At 56.6% G+C, this 22,411-nt stretch overlaps 1 protein-coding gene across 1 annotated transcript; it reads right to left on the reverse strand.

Annotated features, from left to right (window-relative positions):
- Positions 1-6,630: 6,630 nt before the first annotated feature.
- On the reverse strand, positions 6,631-21,639 carry XYLT2 (xylosyltransferase II). The gene is made up of 11 exons (XM_011999264.1): positions 21,402-21,639; positions 13,606-14,098; positions 13,150-13,322; positions 12,676-12,878; positions 12,149-12,229; positions 11,733-11,949; positions 11,469-11,645; positions 10,954-11,216; positions 10,499-10,694; positions 9,226-9,559; positions 6,631-7,793 (listed from the first exon to the last, which is right to left on the reverse strand). Exons 1-11 carry the CDS (start codon positions 21,534-21,536, stop codon positions 7,471-7,473), a joined length of 2,595 nt encoding a protein of 864 aa, XP_011854654.1. The 5' UTR covers positions 21,537-21,639; the 3' UTR covers positions 6,631-7,470.
- Between the last annotated feature and the right edge of the window lie 772 nt (positions 21,640-22,411).

Consider the following 22,411-nt stretch of genomic DNA (forward strand, 5'->3'; position numbering starts at 1 on the left):
TGGAACTGCCTAGTGATTTGTTGGTCCTTACCCAGGTTCTCTAGTGCACACCAAGGGGGAGCCTCAAAGCAAGAAAGAACGTATCTGAGTGAGGAAATGAGAAGGGGGACTTGCTTTGGCACTGTCCTCCAGAGGGGAAGGAGGGGAGCTCGTGCTTGAGGGTGTCATTGCTGCTTCCCCTCTTAGATCCCAGGAAAGGCCAGGGGCTGGGCCCTGGGAGGAGGGGTGGGGGCAGCCAGTAAAGGAAGCAACACAGTCATGTTCTTCTCCCGTAGCCACATGCAAAGGGAGCTGGGGCTGTAGCCCCAGAGATAGCCACAGGAAAGCCTCTTCCCTACCTCTCCAGGTCTAGGGCAGAGAGAGAGCTTGTGGGATGGCAGGATATGCTTCTGGGAGGCTCCGTCAGGCCTCATCTGCCCTGGACTGCCGAGGTCTTTCCAGTGGTAGGGCAGAGTAGGTAACAAATGGCTTCTTCCTGCTCACCTGAAGAGCTAGGCCTACCAAGCCCACATTCTCTTCTGGTTCTTGATTTATCTCAAACGATAAACAGTAGCAAAGAATCTGGCTTCAGGAATACTCAGTGAGGGCTTAGAGTGGGCAGGGGTCAGGCCACTCTATTGTCATCCCAGCCAGGACCTTTAGAGGCTTGCCTTTGAGTGGAGGAGCCAGGAAGAAAATCTCATTTTGGATGATCATTCCTGGCTGTTGGAGGTAGGTGGTGTTGGCTACGGTCCCAGAGAGGGGCCTGTTGGGTCCAGTGGCTTCCTTTCAGGGACTCTACTCTGCCTTGAAGGCAGGCACTCCAGGGATTGAGGTCAGAGAAGCCTCCCAGTTCTGGAGTTCTGCCTTGAACATGTCATCTTGCTTTCCCAGAACATTACCCTGGATTCCTCATCTCCTGCACATCCTTGGCAGAGGTGACCTGGGATTTACTTTGGCACCATGTGTGGGGGCATCAGGTACCAAGGCCCAGCTGGAGTAGTCTTTAGGCAGGGGAGATTGATGGGGGCTGTCTCCACAGGCTCAGTGTTCTCCCGTCCAGTCCCCTGGAGAAAGGGGAAGAGCCGGACAGAAGTGGTTGCTGCCTCCTACACTGTGGTGTTCCCCTGAGTAGGGCAGGTGGTTGCTTCCCGGGATGGCTGAGTAGAGCCACAGCAGGCCGGCGGTGGAGGCAGTGACCTTATGGCGTCCTCATAGCTTGGTGGCAGCTGAAGAAATGGGAGAGCAAAGGTGTTAGCCACTTTCTTGCTCTCCTCCCATATATGCACCACCCTTTCTTTGGACTGTTGCTTTCTGCATCTCCCCTGGAGATGTTGGCTCCATGGAAACCCCTCTGGTTAGCCCTCCCTGGGCTGGGGTCTGCACCATCTACACAAGAAGTGAACTGGGGCCTCCACTCATATCCTTGAGTTCTCCACTAGTGGCCCTTTTCCTGACCCCAGGGCCTCTAATTGGGTATTGTGTGTTAAAATGCAGTAAGTGAAAAGGTGGGTTAGCCAGGGCACCCAGGGCTGAGAAGGCTGGACATTCACCTCTCTGCAGGCCCGGAGCCCGAAGCGTTGTGCAATCAGCTGGTGAATCTGTTGCTGCCGGTCCTTCTTTTGAACACTCTCATAGCTGGGCAGGCAAGCTGGCTGCCACAGGGGCAGCTGGTGGCTCCTGGGCAGCCCCACACAGAATACCTCAGCCACCTGGGAGTGGCCCTGTGACCAAGAAAAGCCAAGGGAGCCAGGGAGGCATGCACCAGCGTTATCCAGCTTCGGTCTGGGTCCTCTTCCCCAGAGCAAGCCTAAGTTCAGGGTATTGCACTCCTCCCTCTCCTCCAAGAAGCCTCTCCAGTCTTCATCCCATCCTTCCCCTCCCCTGCATTCTTTTTAGTCCCCTTAACCACACTAGGTCCCTTGCCTGGCTTCACAACCCCAGCACGCACTTCTTCCTCCATCCCAGGTGGCAGGTCCAGGGGTCCTCACCTGTATCCCCTGGGACTCTCGGCTCCTTTCCCCTGGCTGGACCTCGGTGTGGCATCCCATGGTGCTGAAGTAGGGAGGTGGGCAGTCCTGGGATCATGAAGCACAACTCAAGGTGAAGCTCAGGGTCAGTGGGCAAGACAGCAGATTCCAAACCCTTTATTTCCCTCCATGCCCCTTTCTCCATCCCTTTAATCCTCTCCACCTGGGCCAAGGCACAAAGCTCAGACCCTCAGCATTTCTGGAAAGGACTAGGGTGTAAAGATAATGCACTCCTTCTGGCCACTAGCTCATTCTGCCACCGTCTGGTAGCCAGGTCTGATGACCTTTGGTGGGGAGTCAGAGAAAACCACCTCCTGTCCCTACCCCTCCATCCTGTCTGGTGCTCAGTGTTGGAATATGGTGTCAGAGCCTGGGGGGCTGCAGCTCAGAAGATTTTGTTTCCTTTCTGTACAGGATGCCATATGGCACGCTGTCCCTGGGGAGAGGACTGACAGTGCTGTTGTTGCCACTTACCCCCTCCCCCAGAAGTCGGGGTTCTGTACTTTCCCTTGGGAGCTGGAAAAAGACCTTGTCTTCACTGAGCAGCTCCTTGCACTGAGTTATGTTTAACAATGGTCAGGGAGGGGCCTAGATGTTATTAACCCTTTCCACGCTGCTCCCCTGACTCAGAGGGAACCCAGGCTGGATGCTGCAGAGAAAGATTCCAAAGGCCCTTTCCATACTGAACAATTGTTTCTCCTTGGTCAGAGGACAGGTGCCCTTTTGTCAGGATTTGGGTCAGGGTGGGGGCCATGAAGGCAAGGGGTTGGTGGGTCAGGGTGCTTACGTATTGGCTGGGACTCCGGAAGAAGTGGCAGGTGCAGAGGACCTGGCAGCACTGGGGGTCGCGCTGGTGCAGCAGCAGCAGCAGCAGCAGGATGGCCATGATGAACACCGCAGATGAGGCTGCCCTCCCCCCAGAGGCACCATCAAGGGGCAGCCTGGACCCAGCACATGCAGGCCCATTTTCTCACCAGATTGGAATTCACTCCAAAAGCTGGTGTAGGAATGACCTGCCTGGGACTGATACCAGCTTAACAAGGCAAACTGAGGTGCAGGCAGCTTCCTTTTTGCTACAGTATCAAGTCCTTGGGGCAGAGATTTGTGAGGGGGAGCAGAGTAGCCCTGTCCCTTCCCTGCCTGCAGCCCAGGGGGTGATGTGTGTAAGGGAGATTTTACAGAGACACAAAGGGAGGGGATGGAGCAGATACCCTGAGAAACAGTGGATCTGAGGAGGCAGGAGAGGACCCAAGAGCCCAGCTCAACAGCCCCTGGTGCCCAGCTCCTCTCGTTACCAAAGATTGTGGCATCATAGGACCTGGCACAGGGAAGGGACCAGAGGGATCAAAGGCCAGCCGTGCACAGCATACTTCTCAAGTCTTAGCTGGGGAGGGCTGTTGCTTGAGGTGACCCTATAGATGAAGAAGCTGGGCTTTGCCTACGGTGCCTCTGCCCCACCCCTGGGACACGGAATGGCAGTAGGTACTCACCGGTGGCCATGACTATGGCTAGGAGGCTGTTGTCCATGGTGATGTCTGCACACGGAGAAGCAGTGGCAGGGGATGCCAGGAAAGGGCATCAGCCTTGAGGGCAGCCAGCAGGGCCACAGGGCTGACCCTCCCCCCAGGTGCCACACCCCTCCCTGGGAACCCTGGCTTGGAAGAACAGCTTCATTCAGAGCAGGGGCATCTGTAAGCAGTTTTCCAGGCTCTCGGCCTCTCCTGCCTCTGTAGGCCTGGCATCTATGAGGGTCCCGCTACAACCTTCAGAGCAGGGGTTGGGAGGAACAGGCCCTGCTTCTGCTGAACCTGACAGCCAGTGGGACTCCAACTCGCTCAGATCTCCGCACTTCTCAGTTCCAGATCCCTCCCAGCTCCACTGCCCACCTCCACTTCCCATTGGCCCAGGTAACTGGGCTCTGAATGTCAATTGGCTGTCTTCTGGTCTTGGCTTTCACCTCTAACAGAACCGTGGTGTCCATGGTTGCCCTGGAAACCGGGTACGCCAGGCCATGAAATACAAAAGCCTCTGTCCAGGCTCTTCTCCTCCCTCCAAAGCAGTTATTGTGTAGCTCTGGGTGCCCAGCCTGCCTGCACCCGCTCCCTACCCCCACTGTGTGTCCTGCCTGGCCCAAATCCTGAATTTGAACCCAGGGGCCCAGCCTGGAGTGGATTTCAAAACCTCAAAAAACCCAAGCCTCCAGGCTGAGCTAACCCTACAGAAAGGTGGGGGGGGGTAGAGAACACTGTCTGCTAGGAACTCGGGCAGCAAAGCTGGGCTCCCACTCACCTCAGTGACCTGAACAGGGGAGAGAATGGGAGAGGAGTGCCTCCACCCCCAAGCCTGCCCTCTGAACCTCTCAGGAGTCGTCCTGGGGCCTGGTCCTGGGTCCTGCAGTGCTTCGAACTCAGTGGGGCCAAGACAGGCCTGCCAGAGCAGCAGGGGTGGGGCTACGCTTCCCTGGTTCTGCCTGCCTGCTTGTTAGAAAGGCCTGAGAAGCTTTAAAAGCATACCATTGTGGGTTGCCACCTCAGACCCATTAAATCAGAATCCTCTGTCAGGATCACGACTCACTTGAGTTGAAGAATGTAAACTCAAAATGTTTACAGCAGGTGACAATAATGGCTAACTACGACCTGATCTAATATGGTGAAGGACAGGGATGCAGCAAGTGCATGTCCTACCTAAGGTTTTTTTTTTTTTTTTTTTTAATAGTACTTTGAGGCCAGGAGTAGTGGCTGATGCCTGTCATCCCAATGCTTTGGGAGGTTGGAGCAGGAGGATTGCTTGAGGCCAGGAGTTTGAGACTAGCCTGGGCAACATGAGAGAGACCCCTGTTCTACCAAAACAAAAAAAAAAAAGAAAAAAAAAGCCAGGTATGGTGGTGCACACCTGTGGCCCTAGCTACTTAGGAGGATCGCTTGAGCTCAGGAGGTCAAGGCTACAGTGAGCTATGATCATGATCGTGCCTGAACAACAGAGCCAGACCCTGTCTCTAAAAATACTACTACTACTTTGAAAACTGTTGTGCTAGCCTAACACAGCACAGCCATAGTCCAGGTTAAACCCACCGGCTAGTTTGTGAGCTCTTGGGCAGCAAAGTCTAAGTGTTCTAATATTTACTGCCCGTGCCTAAAATGCTGAACGTAGTTGTTAATTTTTCCTCTTTATTGACCTGAGAGTTGATACTGGGAAACAAAACCCCCAACATTCTAGAGAACCAGGGTATAGCTTCAGATGTTCACTAAAATAGCAGCCAGAAGAAAATGAATAATCTTAGCCTCCGAACCTAAGCACTCTTTCCTTTGAATTCTTGCCATTAGTTCCTTCCTACTTACCTGCCCGGCCAGGCTCTTATGTGAGCAGGAGAGTGTAGTGACTGAGTGGCTCTGGAGGCTTCCTGCCTCTTTCTGAAGGCTGCTGCCATCATCTAATAGTTAGCTGTGACTTTGGGCTCGTCATTTCACAGCCTCAGTTTTCTGATCTGCTAAATGACGATAATAAAAATGCCTCCCTTCTTCCTCCAAGAGCTGTAAGGATTGAGATACTGCAGGCATGATCAGCCGACAAAAACCCCAATGCTGTTATCAGTTGGTTGTCAGCACTGCCCCCTCCTGGCAACTAGGAGAACTTGACATGTGGCAGCCTGGGTGGGAATTTGTTCCCCAACCTGAACTGAGATCAGTGTGGCTGGCTGATAGGGTGACTTTAGAGGTCTAGAAACCTTCACCCTTGCTCCCACATTAAGTAAGGTGTGAAGGACTGATACCAAGCCCTGGATGACAACGGCAGGAGAGTGGGAGGGGGAGAGGAGGCTTGGGAAAGGGAGGGAGGATGGACAACCCTTTTCAACATGGGTCCTAGGACAGTGACCAGGGACCTAGGCTGCTGCTGTTCCTGCCCCTAAAAGAAAAGCGCCCTAATCATAACCACCAGGCCATGGCTGGGATTGCCTCTGTTGAAGGTACCCCGCGTGGCAGGGCCAGGCTTCTAGGATGGGCCCTGCTAAGGCCAAGGATAGAGGAACCAGCATCTGCTGCAGCCTGCCCTGGTGGTGGGGGTGGGAGTGCTGGGTCAGGGCTCTCAAACTAAGCTCAGGTCCTGCTGGTCCCCTGGCCTGCTGGGTGGCAAAGAAGAAGTCTTCGAGCCTCTCTGGGCCTGTTTACCCCTCAGAAAAAAGGAGTTGGATTAGATGTTTGTTTTTTGAGACTATCACCCAGGCTGGAGTGCAGTGGTACAATTTTGGCTTACTGCAGCTTCAACCTCCTGCTTCAGCCTCCTGAGTAGCTGTGACTACAGATGTGTGCCACCACGCCTGGCTAATTAAAAAAATTTTTTTTCATAGAGACGAGGTCTCACTGTGTTGCCCAGGCTGGTCCCAAACTCCTGGGCTGAAGCAATCTTCCTGCCTCAGCCTCCCAGTGTTGGGATTACAGGCGTGAACCCCTGCACCCAGGCTAGATGAGTTCTTGAGTCCCTCTTGGGTGTATTCTAAAGTGTTCTCCATCTGAGGGAATGAGATCTTTACCTTCTCAAGGCTACCAGCTAAGACTTCTGGAGAAGACCCAATGAATGGTGATGGCTTCCTGACACCCAGGAGGAAAAACACAGAGCCCAGAGCAGAGAGATAGAGATATATTTCTTCTGTTGCATATTTCAGACTTCACGCTGAGCTTCAGGCACAATTACTCCAGGTTCTTCTGAGAGTCTTGACAGAGTCTTCTTCCCACGCTGCTCGTGTGACCTCACACTTCCAGTGCTCACCTGGGAAACTCTGCATGGCTCTCAGTGGGCCCTGACCCTGCCTTTCCCATCCAGGGGCAGGGTATGCTGGAAAGCCCTGGAGCCAGCCCCACCCCACTTCCAGGGTCCCCTGGCTACAAAATAACTGTCCTGCTAGAGCCCAGCTCTGCAGTGCCCCCCATATCACCTATTCTTCAGGCCTTAGAGCCTGGCAGGGCACTTGCACCCTCGTGGAGCCTCAGCCACGAGCACCACAGGCCCACGCTGGGGGATGAGGCCCTGGAGAGTGAGGCAGGCCCAGCCTCATCCAGAACAATAGCAGGTGGGCTCGGCAGGCCCCTGCTCCCCACAGACATGGCCCACTTCCTGGGGCTGCTCTGAGCCCTATTGCACATCTTCTGTTCTAGTTTCTCCCCCCACCACCCATTTTCCTTTTTAAGTTAAAAAAAAAAAAAAAAAAAACTAGAGAGGAAGGCAAGGAAGAGCTGGGTGTGGAATGCTGCTGGCACCCTTCTCACGTTCCCGCCAGCCCTCTGATCCCCAGCAGAGACATCAGCAGTAGTGCATACTGTGTCCACCCTGTCATCTGTGTGGGTTCTTGATGGCTGAATGGGTGTGCAGCCTGGGCCTCTGGTTCTTGCCTGTGGGAGGGGACACCCCTCCATTGTCTGTAAGGTGCAATTCCCCGGGTTCTCCACGGGTACTGGCTGGGGCCCTGCTACCTGAGTCGCCCGTCTGCTTTGACAGGTCCCAGCTCTGATTTGGGGTCGGGGGACAGAGAGCTCCAGCTGGTCAGTCTGCAGGGCTCCAGGGAGGGGCAAGCAGAGGGGCTTATGGCACACAGTCCGGCCACAGACCAGAAGCTGCTCAGTTCCCTGTCTGTCCAGGCCTCGAGTGCAGGGCCTGTGAGCTGTGTGTGCCGCTGGGCAGCCTCCTCTGCGAGCTCCGGCTGAGGCAGGTTCAGGATGCTACTCAGGCCCTGGAAACTCTGCTCCATGTACTCATTGTGGGGGGGTCCCGCATGCAGCCAGCTGGCATCATCTGTGGGTGCAGAGCAGGCAGTAAGCACCCCCCACCACACACAGACTCTGTGGAGGCCAGACCCAGGAGTTGGGTACCTCAGTTCCTGTCACAGCCCTACTTCTGAGTCACAGCTTGCTGAGTGACCTTGGGCTAATCCAAGGGACTTTCTGTGCCTATAAAACTGAGTTTTATAAAATCAAGGCAGTAAGCTCTAGACTCCCAACTTTAGGATGCAATAAAGCAGTGGGTTCAAGGCACTTTAGGAAAGAAGGGAACAGTCTGGTTTGTGTCCCACACCCTTTCCTGACCATCATCGGGGGTTCCTGGAGCCCTCAGAAGCCTGTATTCGGGCACTTCAGCCCTTCATGCACAGACACTGGCCAGCTCTGTCCCCTCAGCTTAGAGCACCTTCTCTGACTTTGTCCTTGAGGCGCAGCCCCTGTCCCTACCTGCTGTGCATTGCTGCCATTCTTCCCTTGACTGGGAGGTCCAGGTGTGTGGGGGACACAGCTTGCCTGCCCTGGATCCTGGATCTGCTGCAGCCCCCACCAGCACCCCCTCCTCCTCTAGGGTACCCCACCTCTTACCCACCTTCTTGTGATAGGACGGGGTGGGGGAAAGAAACACCTACAATTATCACCACCTGCATACTGGCCACTTTCCCTCCAGAGGCTCATCCCTCATATCTTCCAGGGGAGTTACTTGTACTAGGCCCTTCCTTGCCGGAAATTTGCCCAGCCTTTGTCTCTGTTCAGAGCCTACTCCTTTAGCCTCAGCCAAGTGGGCAGAGAGCCACATGACCCTGCCCACCTGGCCAGAGAGTGGACTGGGACAGCCAGTCAGATTTTCTGTCCCAAGAATGTGGAACCTGGGAACTAAAAGTCCCTGGTCAGTGTCTGTTGCACTGAGATGCCATGGATGGGGAGCCAGAGCCTGAGGTCGATGCATAGAGACACGACAGGATGAGGAGCAAGATTGCCCCAGAGAGATGGAGAAAGCACCTCTGGTTCACAGTAAGGCCTGAGACATTTCCTAGCTTTGTGAAGGAGACCTCTGCATTCTTCCAGTCTTCTCCCCTTTTTAACTCAAGCTCGGTTGAGTGGATTTGTGTCGCATGTACCACAAGGTCCCTGATAGGTGTACTATTCCTGCTTCACGTGCTAAGACTGAGGCCCAGGAAGGCCAAGTAACTTCCAAGGACAAAAGGCCAATGAACCCGTCAGAGTTATGTTCCAAACCAAGTGTGCGTGACTGTAAAGTTCCCCTTTCCACCACACTGCAGTGCAGGACCCTGCTCACTACAGGAAAGAAGATCAAGGTCTCAGCCTTTCCATGCTTCCCTTACTCTAGGGATGGGAATCAGCTCTGATGGTTGGCTTCTTGGGGTCACCTCTCTGGCGAGTCCTATTCTGTCTGGCTTCTGGGCCTCATTTGAGAACTGCAGTCTTACCTTTCCTGAGAGGTAGTTTGCGGTTGAAGGTCAAGGGCAGCACAAGGAAGCGGGTCTCACCCAGTGGTTCCCAGAACTGAAGGAGTCGAACAGTCCAGGACCCTGGCCGCAGGGGCCGGCTCAGTGGGGGCTTGTATTGCGTGACCTCGGTCTCCGTATCTACTGTGATGTCATAAGATGTGGCCACCACATAGGTTGGGTCGATCCAGACCACTGTGGCTGTGAGGTTGGGGCCCCGGACCCAGCGCTGCACGGCCACAGGCTCGTCCAGCGGCCCCAATAACCCCCCAAAGTTCCGGAAAAGACGCTCTTTGGGGTCCCAGTCAGTGCCAACCTGTAAAGAGAGAGGCAGCTGGGCAGGAGTGTGGGGGAAAGGTCCTTCTCCCCCCTCTGAGGCTGCCTCTCACTGTGTAATCTCAGGCCAGTCACTGTCTCTTTCTGGGCCTCAGTTTCCCCATCTGCAAAATGAAGGGGTCAGACTAGGAGATCTTTAATATCTCTCCTAGCTCTGAGATTCGTTCTAGGCTTCCATTCTGACTGCTAGGCAGTGGAGGTCAGTTGCCGTTATTGGGGACCATACGGCAGGGATGAGGTTCAAAGTCCCACCCAGAGACCATTCCCACATGAAGGCAAAGTCTCTAAGAAAGAGACAATGAGGAGGGGCCGGGCGTGGTGGCTCACGCCTGTAATCTCAGCATTTTGGGAGGTCGAGGCAGGTGGATAACGAGGTCAGGTGAAACCCTGTCTCTACTAAAAATACAAAAAAAAAAATAGCTGGGCGTGATGGCGTGTGCCTATAGTCCCAGCTACTCGGGAGGCTGAGGTAGGAGAATCGCTTGAACCTGGGAGGCAGAGGTGCAGTGAGCCAAGATCGCACCACTGTGACAGAGCGAGACTGTCTCAAAAAAACAAAACAAAAAAAAGGCGATGAGGAGCCACTTAGAAGCGTACTTTCATGGCCCAATTCGAATGTCCCTGCCCCTCTAGGAGAAATCGCTGTAGTCTGGAAGATTGGGCTTGTGTTGTAGTGGAAATGATAATTCCCTCCCTGCTCCCTGAATGTCCTCTGCATACCCAACCAGGAAGTGCTCCTCAGTGTGCACAGGCTGGGGGCTGACACAGGATGTCTGCATAGGGGCATCACCATGCCTGCCATGACTGGGAAAAAGAACTTTACCCCTCCCTTGGTGTCTGTCTCCCTTGGTCTCTTCCCACTACCCCAAGTCTGGCTAGGTGTTGGGAGAAAGCAAGGGGGTGGGGAGACCTGTCCCACCTCCAGACTCTGGAGCCGGCTGGCCTGGTCACTGCGCCCCAACAGCTTCAGCGACCCCTGGGGCATCAGCCACATCTCAAGCGTCTCTGCCGGCCCCTGGGCTGAGGGCTGCACCGCCTGCGTCACCAGGTAGCCCTGGAAATGGTCGTCGTAGAAATACAGGTGCACGCTGGACGGCAAGCCCCTGGGCTCAAACCTAAGGTGCCAGCAGGGAGAAAGGGAGATGCCATCAGCACACCTGACTTGGCCTGGAGTCCCCTCCCCAGGCACTTCCTTCCCCCAGATCTCACCCCCACAGCACCTGCATGCCTGGCTCTAGCCTTGTTTTCGGTATTTGCATTTTTCCCTGCCTCAGACTGGGGCCTTGTTGTGGGCAGGGGACGTCACTCTCTGGTTGGCCTCCCCCTAGGGCACCACACCCCAAGTGTCTGCTGTATGTCAGAAGGGGGTCTCACCTGCAGAGTGGGGTGCCCAGTGGGGGTGCAGCAGTGGCGGCATGGTGCAGGCTGAGGCGGGCGAAGGCCGTGTAAGCGGTGAGCATGACATCACTGAGCCCACTGGGGCCATCCGCCATGTCGTAGGTGCTCTCCCAGTAGGCCTTGAGGGCTGGCGTGCCGGGGGGATAGCTGCCGTACAGGTGGAAGTCCAGGATTTCCAGCACCTCCTGGTTCACAGTCGACTCGAACTTCCGGGCGAAGAAGGTGGGTCTGGAGACTTGCTAGAGCAGGAGAGGCAAGGAGGGTGAAGGGCTCTGGAAGCCCCAGAGGGCATGGCAGGGCCGGCCCCTCAGCACTGCCTAGAGCTCAGCCTCCTGTGGCTTTTCCTGCTGCTGTTGTAGTCCCAGACCCCTGAGGGCTGCTCCAGGCCGAGGCCCCCCAGATTTTCTGACTGGCCCACCCTGCTGTTCTCCTGGTGAAAAGCCAGGGGAGAAGACCTAGCCAGGGGCAGCCTTGGGGCCTCGGGCAAGCACCTGCAGCCGGAGGAAGTCCTGTGGCTTGAAGTCGTTGGGGGAGCAGCCGCACCAATCCACGATGTGCTTGTACTGGCACTTGCAGCCCAGCTTGCGGTTCCAGTTGGTGACCCGCAGATTGTTGTCCACGAGGGTCTCACAGGCCAGGCTGTTCTCCAGCACCGTGTGGAAGAAGGACTTCAAGCAGCAAGGGAGGGTGGAAGGTGAGCTGTAGGCAGCCCAACCCATGCCCTCCCCGGCCTTCATGCCTGCTGGGCCACCCACCTCTGCTGGGAGCAGTGTGTATGTGTAGAACTGGCGTAGCTGGGCCACAAGCAGGTCATCTGTGTACACCACATACTCCACAAAGCTGCGTGTCAGCACAAACCAGTCAGAACCGCCATCCACCACGATGCCTGCCGGGATCTGCCGCTCACCCAGGCGCCACATGTGCGAGTCACACTCATGGAAGAGCCGGTCCAGGCCCTGTTTCTTGATGAACCTGCCGGCGGCAGAGAGGCCATGGCTGGGGATCCTGCAGGGTGGGGTCTAAGCTCCTTCATCTGCCTGGCAACCAACACTCCTCAACCTGTGACTGGTGTGGAGACTTCGAAACCCAGGACTGGAGCCACTGAGCCCAACTGTGTTGGGGGTGTTGGGACAAGACCCTGGGGCCAGGGCCTCCTTTCCCACCCCCTCACCTGGAGTTGTCCCGGCCATGTGACTTGAGGAAATTCTTGTCCCGGTTCTTGGATAGGAATGCCACCAGTTCCTCATTGGTCCTGATGAAGGAATGGGGTGACAGGCAGCCAAGTGAGATAGTTGTGCAGTCACTGGCACAGAGCAGACCTTCTGACTTTTCTCTCTCCCTGAATGCTGTCTGGCCGTGTGCCCTACCCCTGGCTGATGTCTGGGGTGGTGAGCACCAGAGGCCCCTGAGGAAGACCACCCCATCCTTCCTCTGCCCCTTGCTGTCTGATCCAGCACACCAGGTACAGACCTCTGGCTCCTCCTCCTCCTCCCCATCTCCTATCATGCTCAACTCTCAGTTCATCTTACACCAACCCCTCCCCTAAAACATGGCTGGGGCCCAGGGGCCCATGTCTGAGCAGGGCGGATCCCAGAGTTAGGCTTATGGGGCAGAGAAGGTCCACCAAGGCCCTGCAACCCCAGGTGCCCAGACAGGCGTCCCCTCCCATCCAGAGGACTCAGAGACCCATCCCCACACCTGGTTGGGTAGTCAGTGGCACTGAGGTTGATGAAGAAGTCCCAGGCCCAGCCAGGCACCTCTAGCAGGTCCCGCATGCTCCGCAGGTACATCCTTAGGAGGCTGGCCCCGCCCCAGATGGTGACCATGCGCCAGGGCGTCACCCGCACATTATCATAGCGCTGGGCCAGCTCCACCACCTCCCGGTGCAGGTAGTCGGAACGCTGGTGGGGAGGAGACACTCAGCTAGCCCCCAGTGTTATCGCCATCCCCACTTCCACCCCAGGACAGAGTGAAGGGACACAAGACAGGGAAAGCACAGGGCAGGACTCCAGCCCCTAAGCAGCTGAGCTGGCTCGTGCTGCCACCCCCCTGTTCAGGGCCTCAGTTTCTCTCTCTAGGCTACCTGGGCCAGGTCAGAGACCCTGTCTGTCGGCAACCTTCTGTTTCTGCTCTGCTCACCCCAGACCCCTTGGCCTCTCCCCACCACAATACCTTGTCCACATGGATGTAAAAGAAGTGCTGCTCGTGATAGACGGCCTTGAGGAGACGCTTCAGCTGGCGGATGGCGCGGCCGTGAACCACCAGCATATAGGCGATTCGCACCGGGGGGCCATCCACAGGCTGGGCTCGGCTCTCATCCCACTGGATGCCGGGGCTCATCTTCCCTGAGAGCAGAGGACAGGCGTTGGCGAGGCCCCCCAGGGTCACAGGGTCAGGGTGAGATGGGAAGAGGGAGCTGCCTGCCTTCCAAAGAAGCCTAGAGTTGGAGCCCCATGCTCCTGGGTCCTCACTCTGCCCCTGCCACTTAGTAAGTAACTGGATGAAGTCTTAGGCAGGGAGGTAGGCCCCCCTTGGCTCTTTCTTCCTCAGAGAGATGGGAGTGTGGATCCGGGCCATGCCACCTCCCTGCCCCAGCCTGGGAAGGGCTGGAGCACCCCTGTCCCTCACCAGTCAGCTGACAGTGCCGGGGCACAGCCTTGGGCATGAGGCTCCCAGCCTGGTGCAGGCACACCACATTGGCGATCTCCTGCTGGCACTGCTTGGTGCTGGCCCGGGCCAGTGCAGACAGCGCGTCCTTGCCCACGATCTCGCACTTGGGGGTGAAGCCGTTGTCCGTAGGCTGGGGGGCGCCCTCCACGCTCCCTGTATCTCCGTGTGGTGGGAAGCCGGCTGCCCCTACCAGCGCCTCCCCAGCTGCTGCCCCACTCAGGTTCTGGCGGCCTGGGGCCTCTGGGGGTGGGGCAGGTGGGACCCGCCGGCTGGCCCTCTGCCGGCTGGTTACTGCCCGTACCACCTTGGCCACGGGCACTCCTGGGCTCTCAGCACGGCCCCGCCAGCGCCCATGCCTTCTGCCTGCGCTGCCCCGTCGTCCTGCTGAACTGTCTGTGTCCTTGGAACCTTCGCCAGGGTCCAGTGGCCGTGGCTTCCTCTGTCTTCCTTTCTGTAAAAGATATGCAGACACATCACTGGGGCAGCCCCTCACCTCCTCCTGCTCCTTGAGTTCCATGTTGGTTGGGGGCACCCTCAGACCTAGACATTTCTGCTCACTTTTTACCCAGAGAAGTGCTTTTCACCTAAGGACTCCACACAATCAGCACCACCGCGGGAGCGCCTCCCTAGCCAGCCACCGAGGGAGCACTGGTCCTCCCTCCATCATACCAACACCCCTGTCACCCACTGGCTCTCAGATTACATGGCACTGTGCTTGGTTTTCTGTTCTGGACTCAGATACCACTTTCTTTTTCAGCAGATGTTAAAATAAATATCCACGTGTCCCAAGGGAAGGGTGCAAAGACCCCACCGAGGGTACAAATGTCCACCTAAGACCCAGCACTCCCACCGAGGCCTGGGAGGAGACAGTGGTCTTCAGGAGACTCTAACTTCCAGATGAATCCAAAGCATTTCCATGTGGGAAGACTGAGGCCATTTCACAGTGAAGGAGGAGTGCCCATGGGGGATGACAAAGGTGAAGTCTGAGACCCCAGTACTGCTTGGGTCCTTTAGGAAGCAGATCAAGAGAGAGTCAGAGTGCGTGAGATTCACTGTGGGTACCCCCGTGAGCGATGGGGCAGGGGCTGGCAGGGAAAGGCTTTGGACCACAAAGGAGATGACCATGCAAGGAGAGGGGCAAGAAGAGCTTCTCTCTCCAGCACAGCCTCGAGGAAGTCCTGGCTGGCTCCCGGGAAAACTCCAGCACATGTACTGCCTGGAGCTGGTGAGCCCTGACACCTCCACACTCAGTCCGTGGCTGGAAAGCTGAGGCAGAGCCTGAAGGTGCCCGCAGCTGGAGGCTGTCACCTCGCTGCACGTGCAGCAGGGCACCGCTACCGCTGCCCCGCCCCTGCTTCCTGGCTCTAAGTGCTCTGGTACCTGCTGCCTCTCCTCAAATCCAGGCACTTCCCTAGATGGCCTGGTGGTGACTGAACAGCATGTCCAGCCACCTCCTCCTCCGTTCCCCCATCCTACCTGCCCTGCCTGATCAAATCCCATCCATCCTTTCAGATCCAGCTCCAAGGCCCCTGGCATGCAGCCATTCCATTTGCCCTTCAGTGGAATGGGCTGAGCTCCAAGGCCCTGGATGTTCCTCTAGTAGTGAACTCCTTGACAAGAGACATGTCAGCTCCATCTCCCCAGGGCCCAGCAGAGCAGCTGGCATACACAGACACCTAGCTGGTGTCTGGTGGATGAGATGCAGAATGAACGGAGGAACAGGGGCCACCGGGTGAACACTCTAGAGTCTCCAGGGCTCTGGGCCTAGCTCTGCCAACTCACCAGCAATTCCCTAACTTCTCTGAGCATGCTCCCTTAGCTGTAAAGAGGAATAACAAATGAGCATGAGACACTGCAGCTAGGGAGAGCCGTCTCCAGCCTCATAAACCCTCTCCCACCGGCCTTCCCCTCCATGCTCACAAGCTCTCCAAGACTAAGTCCTCTTCTTTCTTGGCCTTTTAGCAGCCAAGAACTTAATGGACCACTCTGTCTTGCTTGAAGCACCCTCCGCATTTGCTTTCCAGGATACCCACCTGGCTTTTCTCCTCTTTCCACTGCCACTCCTTATGGTCTTCTTGGTGCTTCCTTGTCTCCCAGGGCACATCTGGGGGCCCTTCCTGTCCTAGCACCTTCACATCCTAAGTGATCTTCAGTCTCTGGGTTTCTAAACTCCATCCCCACCCCCAGATTGATCTCTCTGGCCTGGATAGCTCCCTTGAACCTTCAGGCATTTAACTACCAGCTTCCTTGACATCTCACCTGGGAGCTTGATAGACCTCTCAAGGCCACAAGCCCAAAAGTACCTCCCGCTCTTCATCCCCAACCTGCTCCTACTTCATCTTCCCCATCTCAGTTAATGACATCTCCATCCTTCAAGATGCTCAGGCCAAAAACTTTTGGGAATCAATTTTTTGTTTTGAAACAGAGTCTTACTCTGTTGCCCAGGCTGCAGTGCAGTGGTACAATCTTGGCTCACTGCAACCTCTGCCTGCTGGGTTCAAGCGATTCTCCTGCCTCAGCCTCCTGAGTATCTGGGACTACAGGCACATGCCACCACGCCTGGCTAATTTTTGTATTTTTAACAGAGACGGGGTTTCGCCAAGTTGGCCAGGCTGGTCTCGAACTCCTGACCTCAGATCCACCTGCCTTGGCCTCCCAAAGTGCTAGGATTACAGATGTGAGCCACCGCGTCCGGTCAGGAGTCATCTTTGACTCTCTTTCCCTTACACCCCACATCCACTCCATCAGTAAATCCCTTCAGAATATATCTGGAATCCGATCCCTTCTCAACACCTCCCTCACTATCCCTGCCTGGATTCCCTAGTCTTCCAGCTCCTACTCTTCTTCCCCTAAATTCCATTCTCATCATAGCAGCCGGTGTTTCTGTTACAACTCTTAAAATCCCATTTCACTACTCCCCTGCTCCAAACCTCCAGTGGCCCCTCTTAGGATAAAAACCAAGGCCCTTACAGGAGCCTACAGAGGCTCCGTGAGCTCGCTGGATGCCCCCTTCTCCACCCAGGCCTCTCTGACCTCATCTGGGAATTTGTCATGCTCACTCTCCTGCAGCCACAGTGGCTTTCTCTGCATCCCCTCATCCCCCCTGGCACTCCTGGCTCCAGCCCTTGCACCCACTATCCCCTGTGCCTGGCACACCCTCACCCAGATAGCCCCATTGCTCACTCCTTGCCTCCTTCAATTCTTTGTTCAGATGCCATCTTCTCAGTAGGGCCATCCTGACCACTGGATTTACAGTGCCAGCCCTCCCTCCTCCTCTTTTTCCCATAGCACAATATTTCCTCTCACCCTACTATTTATTTATACTGTTTTGATTTTTTTTTTTTTAATTTGTCTTTCTCCTCAGGAGATTGTAAGTTCCCCAAGGGCAGGGCTTTTTGCTGTATGTACTGACATAGTCCTAGCGCCTAGGAGAGTGTCTGGCTGTAGTACATACTCAGTAAGTGTTTGATTTTTTGAGACAGTCTTGCTCTCATTGCCCAGGCTGGAGTGCAGTGGTGCAATCTCAGCTCACTCCAACCTCCGCCTCCTGGGTTCAAGTGATTCTCCTGCCTCAGCCTCCCATGTAGCTGGGATTACAGGTGCACACCACCATGCCCGGCTAATTTTTTGTATTTTTAGTAGAGACAGGGTTTCACCATGTTGGCTAGGCTGGTCTTGAACTCCTGATCTCAAGTGATCCACCAACCTCGGCCTCCCAAAGTGCTAGGATTACAGGCCTGAGCCACTGTGCCTGGCCTTGGTATTTGTTGAATGAATGAATGAATGAATGAATGCAAAGCTTTTGGCATAGGCACAGCATTCAGTAAGTACTGCTACTTTTTTTTTTTTTTTGAGACAGAGTCTCGCTCTGTCGCCCAGGCTGGAATGCAGTGGCATGATCTCAGCTCACTGCAACCTTCACCTCCTGGGTTCAAGCAATTTTCGTGCCTCAGCCTCCCAGGTAGCTGGGATTACAGGCGTGTGCCACCATGCCCGGCAACTTTTTGTGTTTTTAGTTAATACTGGGCTTCACCATATTGGCCAGGCTAGTCTCGAACTCGTGACCTCAAGTGATCTGCTCGCCTCAGCCTCCCAAAGTACTGGGATTACAGGCATGAGCCACCATACCCAGCCCAATGCTGCCATCTTTATCATTATGATTACTCAGATGGGAGAAGGAAATAGTCAAACGTGAAGTCAAGAGAGGCCCAAGATCCTCAACATCTTGGACTCAGCTGGGTTGGGTTCTCTGTGCTCCTCACCTCCCCAAGGGCTTCCCCCAACCCCTGCACACCGTACCCACTACCATTCTCCTCAGGCCTTCTGAGCACATCAGGAACCTCATGCTGTCAGGATGACAGCCACCTTCAGGCCAGAGCCCCATCCCTACACCCATGCCCTCTGTGCCTAGCACCCAGCAGCCTTCTGATCTTTTGATTTTATTTATTTTAATAGAGATGCAGTCTCGTTATCCAAGCTGGTCTCGAACTCCTGGGCTCAAGCGCTTCTCCTACCTTGGCCTCCTAAAGTGCTGGGATCACAGGCATGAGCCACAGTGCTTGGTTGCCCTCTGATCTCTTAAAGATGGCCAGTGGGAGCTGGGGGCAGCCATTCCCATCCGAGAAGAGATACCTGCAAGAAGAGGCAGCAGACCCTATTCTGTACCCACACTGGGGAGGGCGCCACAGGCTGGGGAATCCCTAGGAAAGGTAAATGCAGCCCCACCGGGCTGAGTGTGTATCAGCCTGGTGACATGTGACCTGGCCACACAGCAAGCAGAGAAAGACATTCCCAAGCTTAGGTGGATAGAGATGGCAGACAGCTGTAGGCTCTCCGAGTGGAAGCCAGTATCAGTGAGTCAGGAAGCTGGTCAGGAGGGTAGGGCATGAGGCACGGGGCCAGGTTGGCTGTGGTGGGGGCCAGGATGTGGGAGGAGATGGGCATGTTGGTCCCTGCACTGCAGTGGGAGCTGGCTGACCCTGAGAAGGACAATCCCAGAGGAGGCTGGGAGACAGGAGGCAGCAGTGAGGGATCAGAGAGGCCCTGGTGGGCAGTTAGCCCCCACCTCCGTCCCTTCCAGGCATGTCCAAATAGCATCATCACAGCCCCAGCCTTGTGCCCCTCACAGGCTGCCCCCAGCAGCCCTGAGGCCGGGAGCCCTTCTGATGACAGGGTGGGGAATGGTCCTCTGACCTCTGGCCTGGATGCATTCTGGCCTCAGAGGCTCCTTCCTCTCCTCCAAGGAGGCAATTAAAATCCTCTGCCACTTCCTGGCTCTGCAGCCCCACCTTAGAATCTTTCTCTGAGTCACAGAGGGTGAACACAGAAATGCTCCCCCCATCCCCACCTCCTTTGACTTCTCAGGCTGCATTTAAAACAAGTGGTGAGATGGTGTTTGTGAAAGCTTTGGAAACTATCGAGCGGCTCTCTGGAGGTTAGTGACCATCCCTGGGATTCACAGCCTCTCCATAGATGGGCAGAGCGCACCTCTTAAATGCACACTGAATCCTGTGCTGCTTAAACCCCTTCGGTGCTCTCCCGCTGCACTCAGAATAAAACCCTTGCCCCTTGCTGTGGTCCTTTCAGCCACACAGGATGGAACCTTCTTCCAGGGAAAGCACCACACCCTCCTGTCCATTCCTCAAGGGTGCCCAGCTAAGCCCATTCTCCTCAGGCCTTCTGCCTGAACTCTCCTGCCCATCTCTTCCTCTGAGAAGCCTTTCCTGACCCCCTGATCTAACCCAACCCCTTTGTAATTCTATTGAGTTCCTTTTCACTGTCTGTTTCTTCCTGTAGATTACCTGTCCATGAGGGCAGAGACCTCATCTATTTTATTTTTGTATCCCCAGTGTTAGCACAGTGTCTAGTACAAAGTAGGACTTCATACCTATTTATGGAATGAATGAATGAATGAATGAATGAATGAATGAATCGTATTCCCAATGCACAGTGCTGGGATAATAAGAGTTATTTATTTACTGACAGCTGAGCGTGTGCCAGGAACTCCTGCAAGTGCTTCACAGGCATCATTTTCACTTAATCTTTATAATCGCCCAACACAGGAGGTGCCAATATTATCCCCATCTTGAGGAGGGATACTGATGAGGATAAGGGAAGAGGCAAAGTGATTTGCTGGTGGTCTCCTCAGGGTCAGAGCTGGAAGAGAGTGGTGAAGTGGGCGGTCCAGCTTCAGCACTCACCTTCCCATGCACCCCGTTATGCTGCCTGGCAACCCCAGAGTCAGGTGAGGGAGCAGCTGAGGGGCTCCAAGCAGCAATGGGTGCCTGGACCGCACAAGCTTTTTCAAACATTCCAATCCAGAATTCCCCTATTCATTCAGCCAGTAAGCTGGAGGAGGAGGTGGTGGGGGATGGGGGCGGTAGCCCAGAGTGGTCCCATATTCCAGTGTCAGAGGGCTCCCTAACTGCCTTGGCAGCCCATTCCATCTTGGAACGTCCCGTCTGCCCAAAGAGTCTTCTTACACTGGGCCCGAAACACTCTCCTACTTGCTCGTCCTACTTGTAGGTCCACATCCCCACGGATGTCACGGAGCCAGCCGCCCCTGCCCCCACCTCCTTTTGGAGTTATGGTCTCATGTGACTCTGTTCCAGCCCCCACCACCATCCCACCCTCTGGGTTCTCCAAAAAAAGGCAAGGGCAGCTCTTCTGTCTCCACACCAGGCCTTCCAGGCTGGTGAGATGCCGTAAGGGGTTGTGGGTATCGGCGCTTGCCCGAGGACAGCAGCAGACAGAGTCTCTGACCCGGAGCCCTGGAGGCAGCAGAACAGGGGCGCTGGGGACAGGGAGGCCCTGACCTCTGGGCCACAGCTTAGGACTGTGGTGTGGCCTGTCCTCTCCATCTCCGCAGCATGAACCCAGACCCAATGGACCCTTCCTCACCACACCGCTGAGGTGTCTGAGCCTCCAGCTGAAACCACATCAGGGAAGAGGGAGAAAGACCCTCGAGGCAGGGACCTGGGGGCTGAGACGGCTGTTGGTTGCCCCTGCTCTACGGCTGGGACTGTTACAGTCCCCATTCCCTTAGAGTCAGAGGGCCCCTCCCTAATTCCCTAAGGTCCTGAGGCCAACTCACCAGCTCAGTTCCTCCTCCCCCTGCCCTCCGGAGACCCATCCAGGTTCTTCAAACCTCTGGCTGAGGAAGCCACACCTCGGAAAGGCTCCAGTTCTCTCCCTCGGGGTCACTCCTTGTTCCTTCAGTTCCCAGGTACACACTTTGTCCCAGGCCCGAATTCCACCCCCGAGCTCCACTTGCTCACCGGCCGCTGCCCCCTCGGGCTCAGCTGGGGAAGGACGCTCTGGGTCCCTTGGCCCCACTCCTCCGCCCACGGCGCGCACATCCCCGCCCCCTCCCAACTTCAGAAAGTTTGGCCTGGGGCTCCCCACCTCCGAGCAGGTTCGGGCCCAGCCCCGCCTCCCAGCCCCGCTCGCCGCGCCTGACCTTCATCGCTCCCTTGGCCGGAGACCACCCCAGCATGACCTGCTCCTCCCGCCCCGGCCCCCAATGCACCAGGGCCCGGGTCTCCAGGTCACGCACTGTCCCCGAGCGCAGCTCCTTAGGCCTGCGGGGTAAGGGAGTGCCGGGGGCCCGATGCTCTGCTCCAGGCGACCGCCGGCGCCCTGCACGCACGCACGCGGCCCGTGCCCCACTTCCCCGGCTGGGGCCGCCCGCAGCCCCGCCAGGACCCCGCGCGCCCCCGCGCCCGGCCTGCCCGCCCGCCTGGTTGTCGGAGCACCTCGCCCGCCTCGTCCTCCTCCAGGCCGCTGAAGCTCCACACCACCAGGCCCTGCAGCAGCAGGATGGCCAGCGCCGTGGCAATCGCCAGCTTGTAGCGCCGCACCAGCTTCTGCACTCGCGCGCTCGCCACCATCTTCCTGCCCGGGACGCGGGGCGCGCGCCCAGCCCTGCAACCCGGCCGCGGGCGCGCGCACGGGCGCGGGGCTGAGTCTCCCCCCCGCCCGCACGCCCGGGGAGGCGGGCCGGGCGCGCGCCGGGGCGGGGCCTGCGGGGCCAAAGCACCGCGCCCCGCAGGCTAGGGGTGGAGCCAGGGCTCGCAGCGCCTACCTCCCCGGCAGCCGCGGGCGTGGGCCTGAGCGCCTGCCTTCTGCGCTCTTGTCTCCGCTGGTGCCCCTGGCTCCCACGTGTGCTCCCCTCCACCTGGACGGCGAGCGCCTGGTGCTGGGGAGTGGAGGGTCTGCGGCACAACCTCTCTTGCCTGGTATCGGGGGTCGTGGGCGAGTTCAGTCCCACGCCAGTAAGCTCTCTGTCCCGGGGGCCCTAGGAAAGCCAGGGCTCCCAGAGACCCCTCCTTGGAAGAGGGCGTGTGAGAGCCACAGGCTTCTGCTTAAAAACCTGGAGGCCGCACCTGCGGGTCAAAGTCTAACCCTTTGACGGGCATCAGAGAGCCTTCACGAATCCTCCTTTCTGCTCTGCGCTCATCCTAAGCATCCTCAGGCCGCTCCCAGAGTCGTGGTTCTCAAACTACTCGGAGTCTCTTGGAGGTCTTGATAAAACAGATTTTTGGTGTCCCTCCTCCCTCCCCCAGAGTGTCTGCTTTGGTAGGTCAGTAGTGCGGCCTAAACAGTAGAATTTTCAGCAAGTTCCCAGGTGATGCTGATGCCTTTGCTCTAGGACCAAACTTGGAGAACCAGTAGACCTGGACACGTGCTGCTCCCTCTGCCAAGTCTTAGCAACTTCCCCCCCACCCCCACCGCCACCCCCTACGCCATCAGTGGCATCCTCCCT

The sequence above is a fragment of the Mandrillus leucophaeus genome, unplaced genomic scaffold (genome assembly GCF_000951045.1).
Source record: "Mandrillus leucophaeus isolate KB7577 unplaced genomic scaffold, Mleu.le_1.0 Scaffold59, whole genome shotgun sequence".
In the NCBI taxonomy this organism is placed as follows: domain Eukaryota; kingdom Metazoa; phylum Chordata; class Mammalia; order Primates; family Cercopithecidae; genus Mandrillus; species Mandrillus leucophaeus.

Coding starts and splice junctions, on each gene's coding strand:
- XYLT2 (XM_011999264.1), bottom strand. CDS start 21,536: ATGGTGGCGAGCGCGCGAGTGCAGAAGCTGGTGCGGCGCTACAAGCTG. Junction 9,560..10,498: donor GCCGGCTCCAGAGTCTGGAG/GTGGGACAGGTC, acceptor CTCTCTTTACAG/GTTGGCACTGACTGGGACCC. Junction 7,794..9,225: donor CAAACTACCTCTCAGGAAAG/GTAAGACTGCAG, acceptor CTGCACCCACAG/ATGATGCCAGCTGGCTGCAT.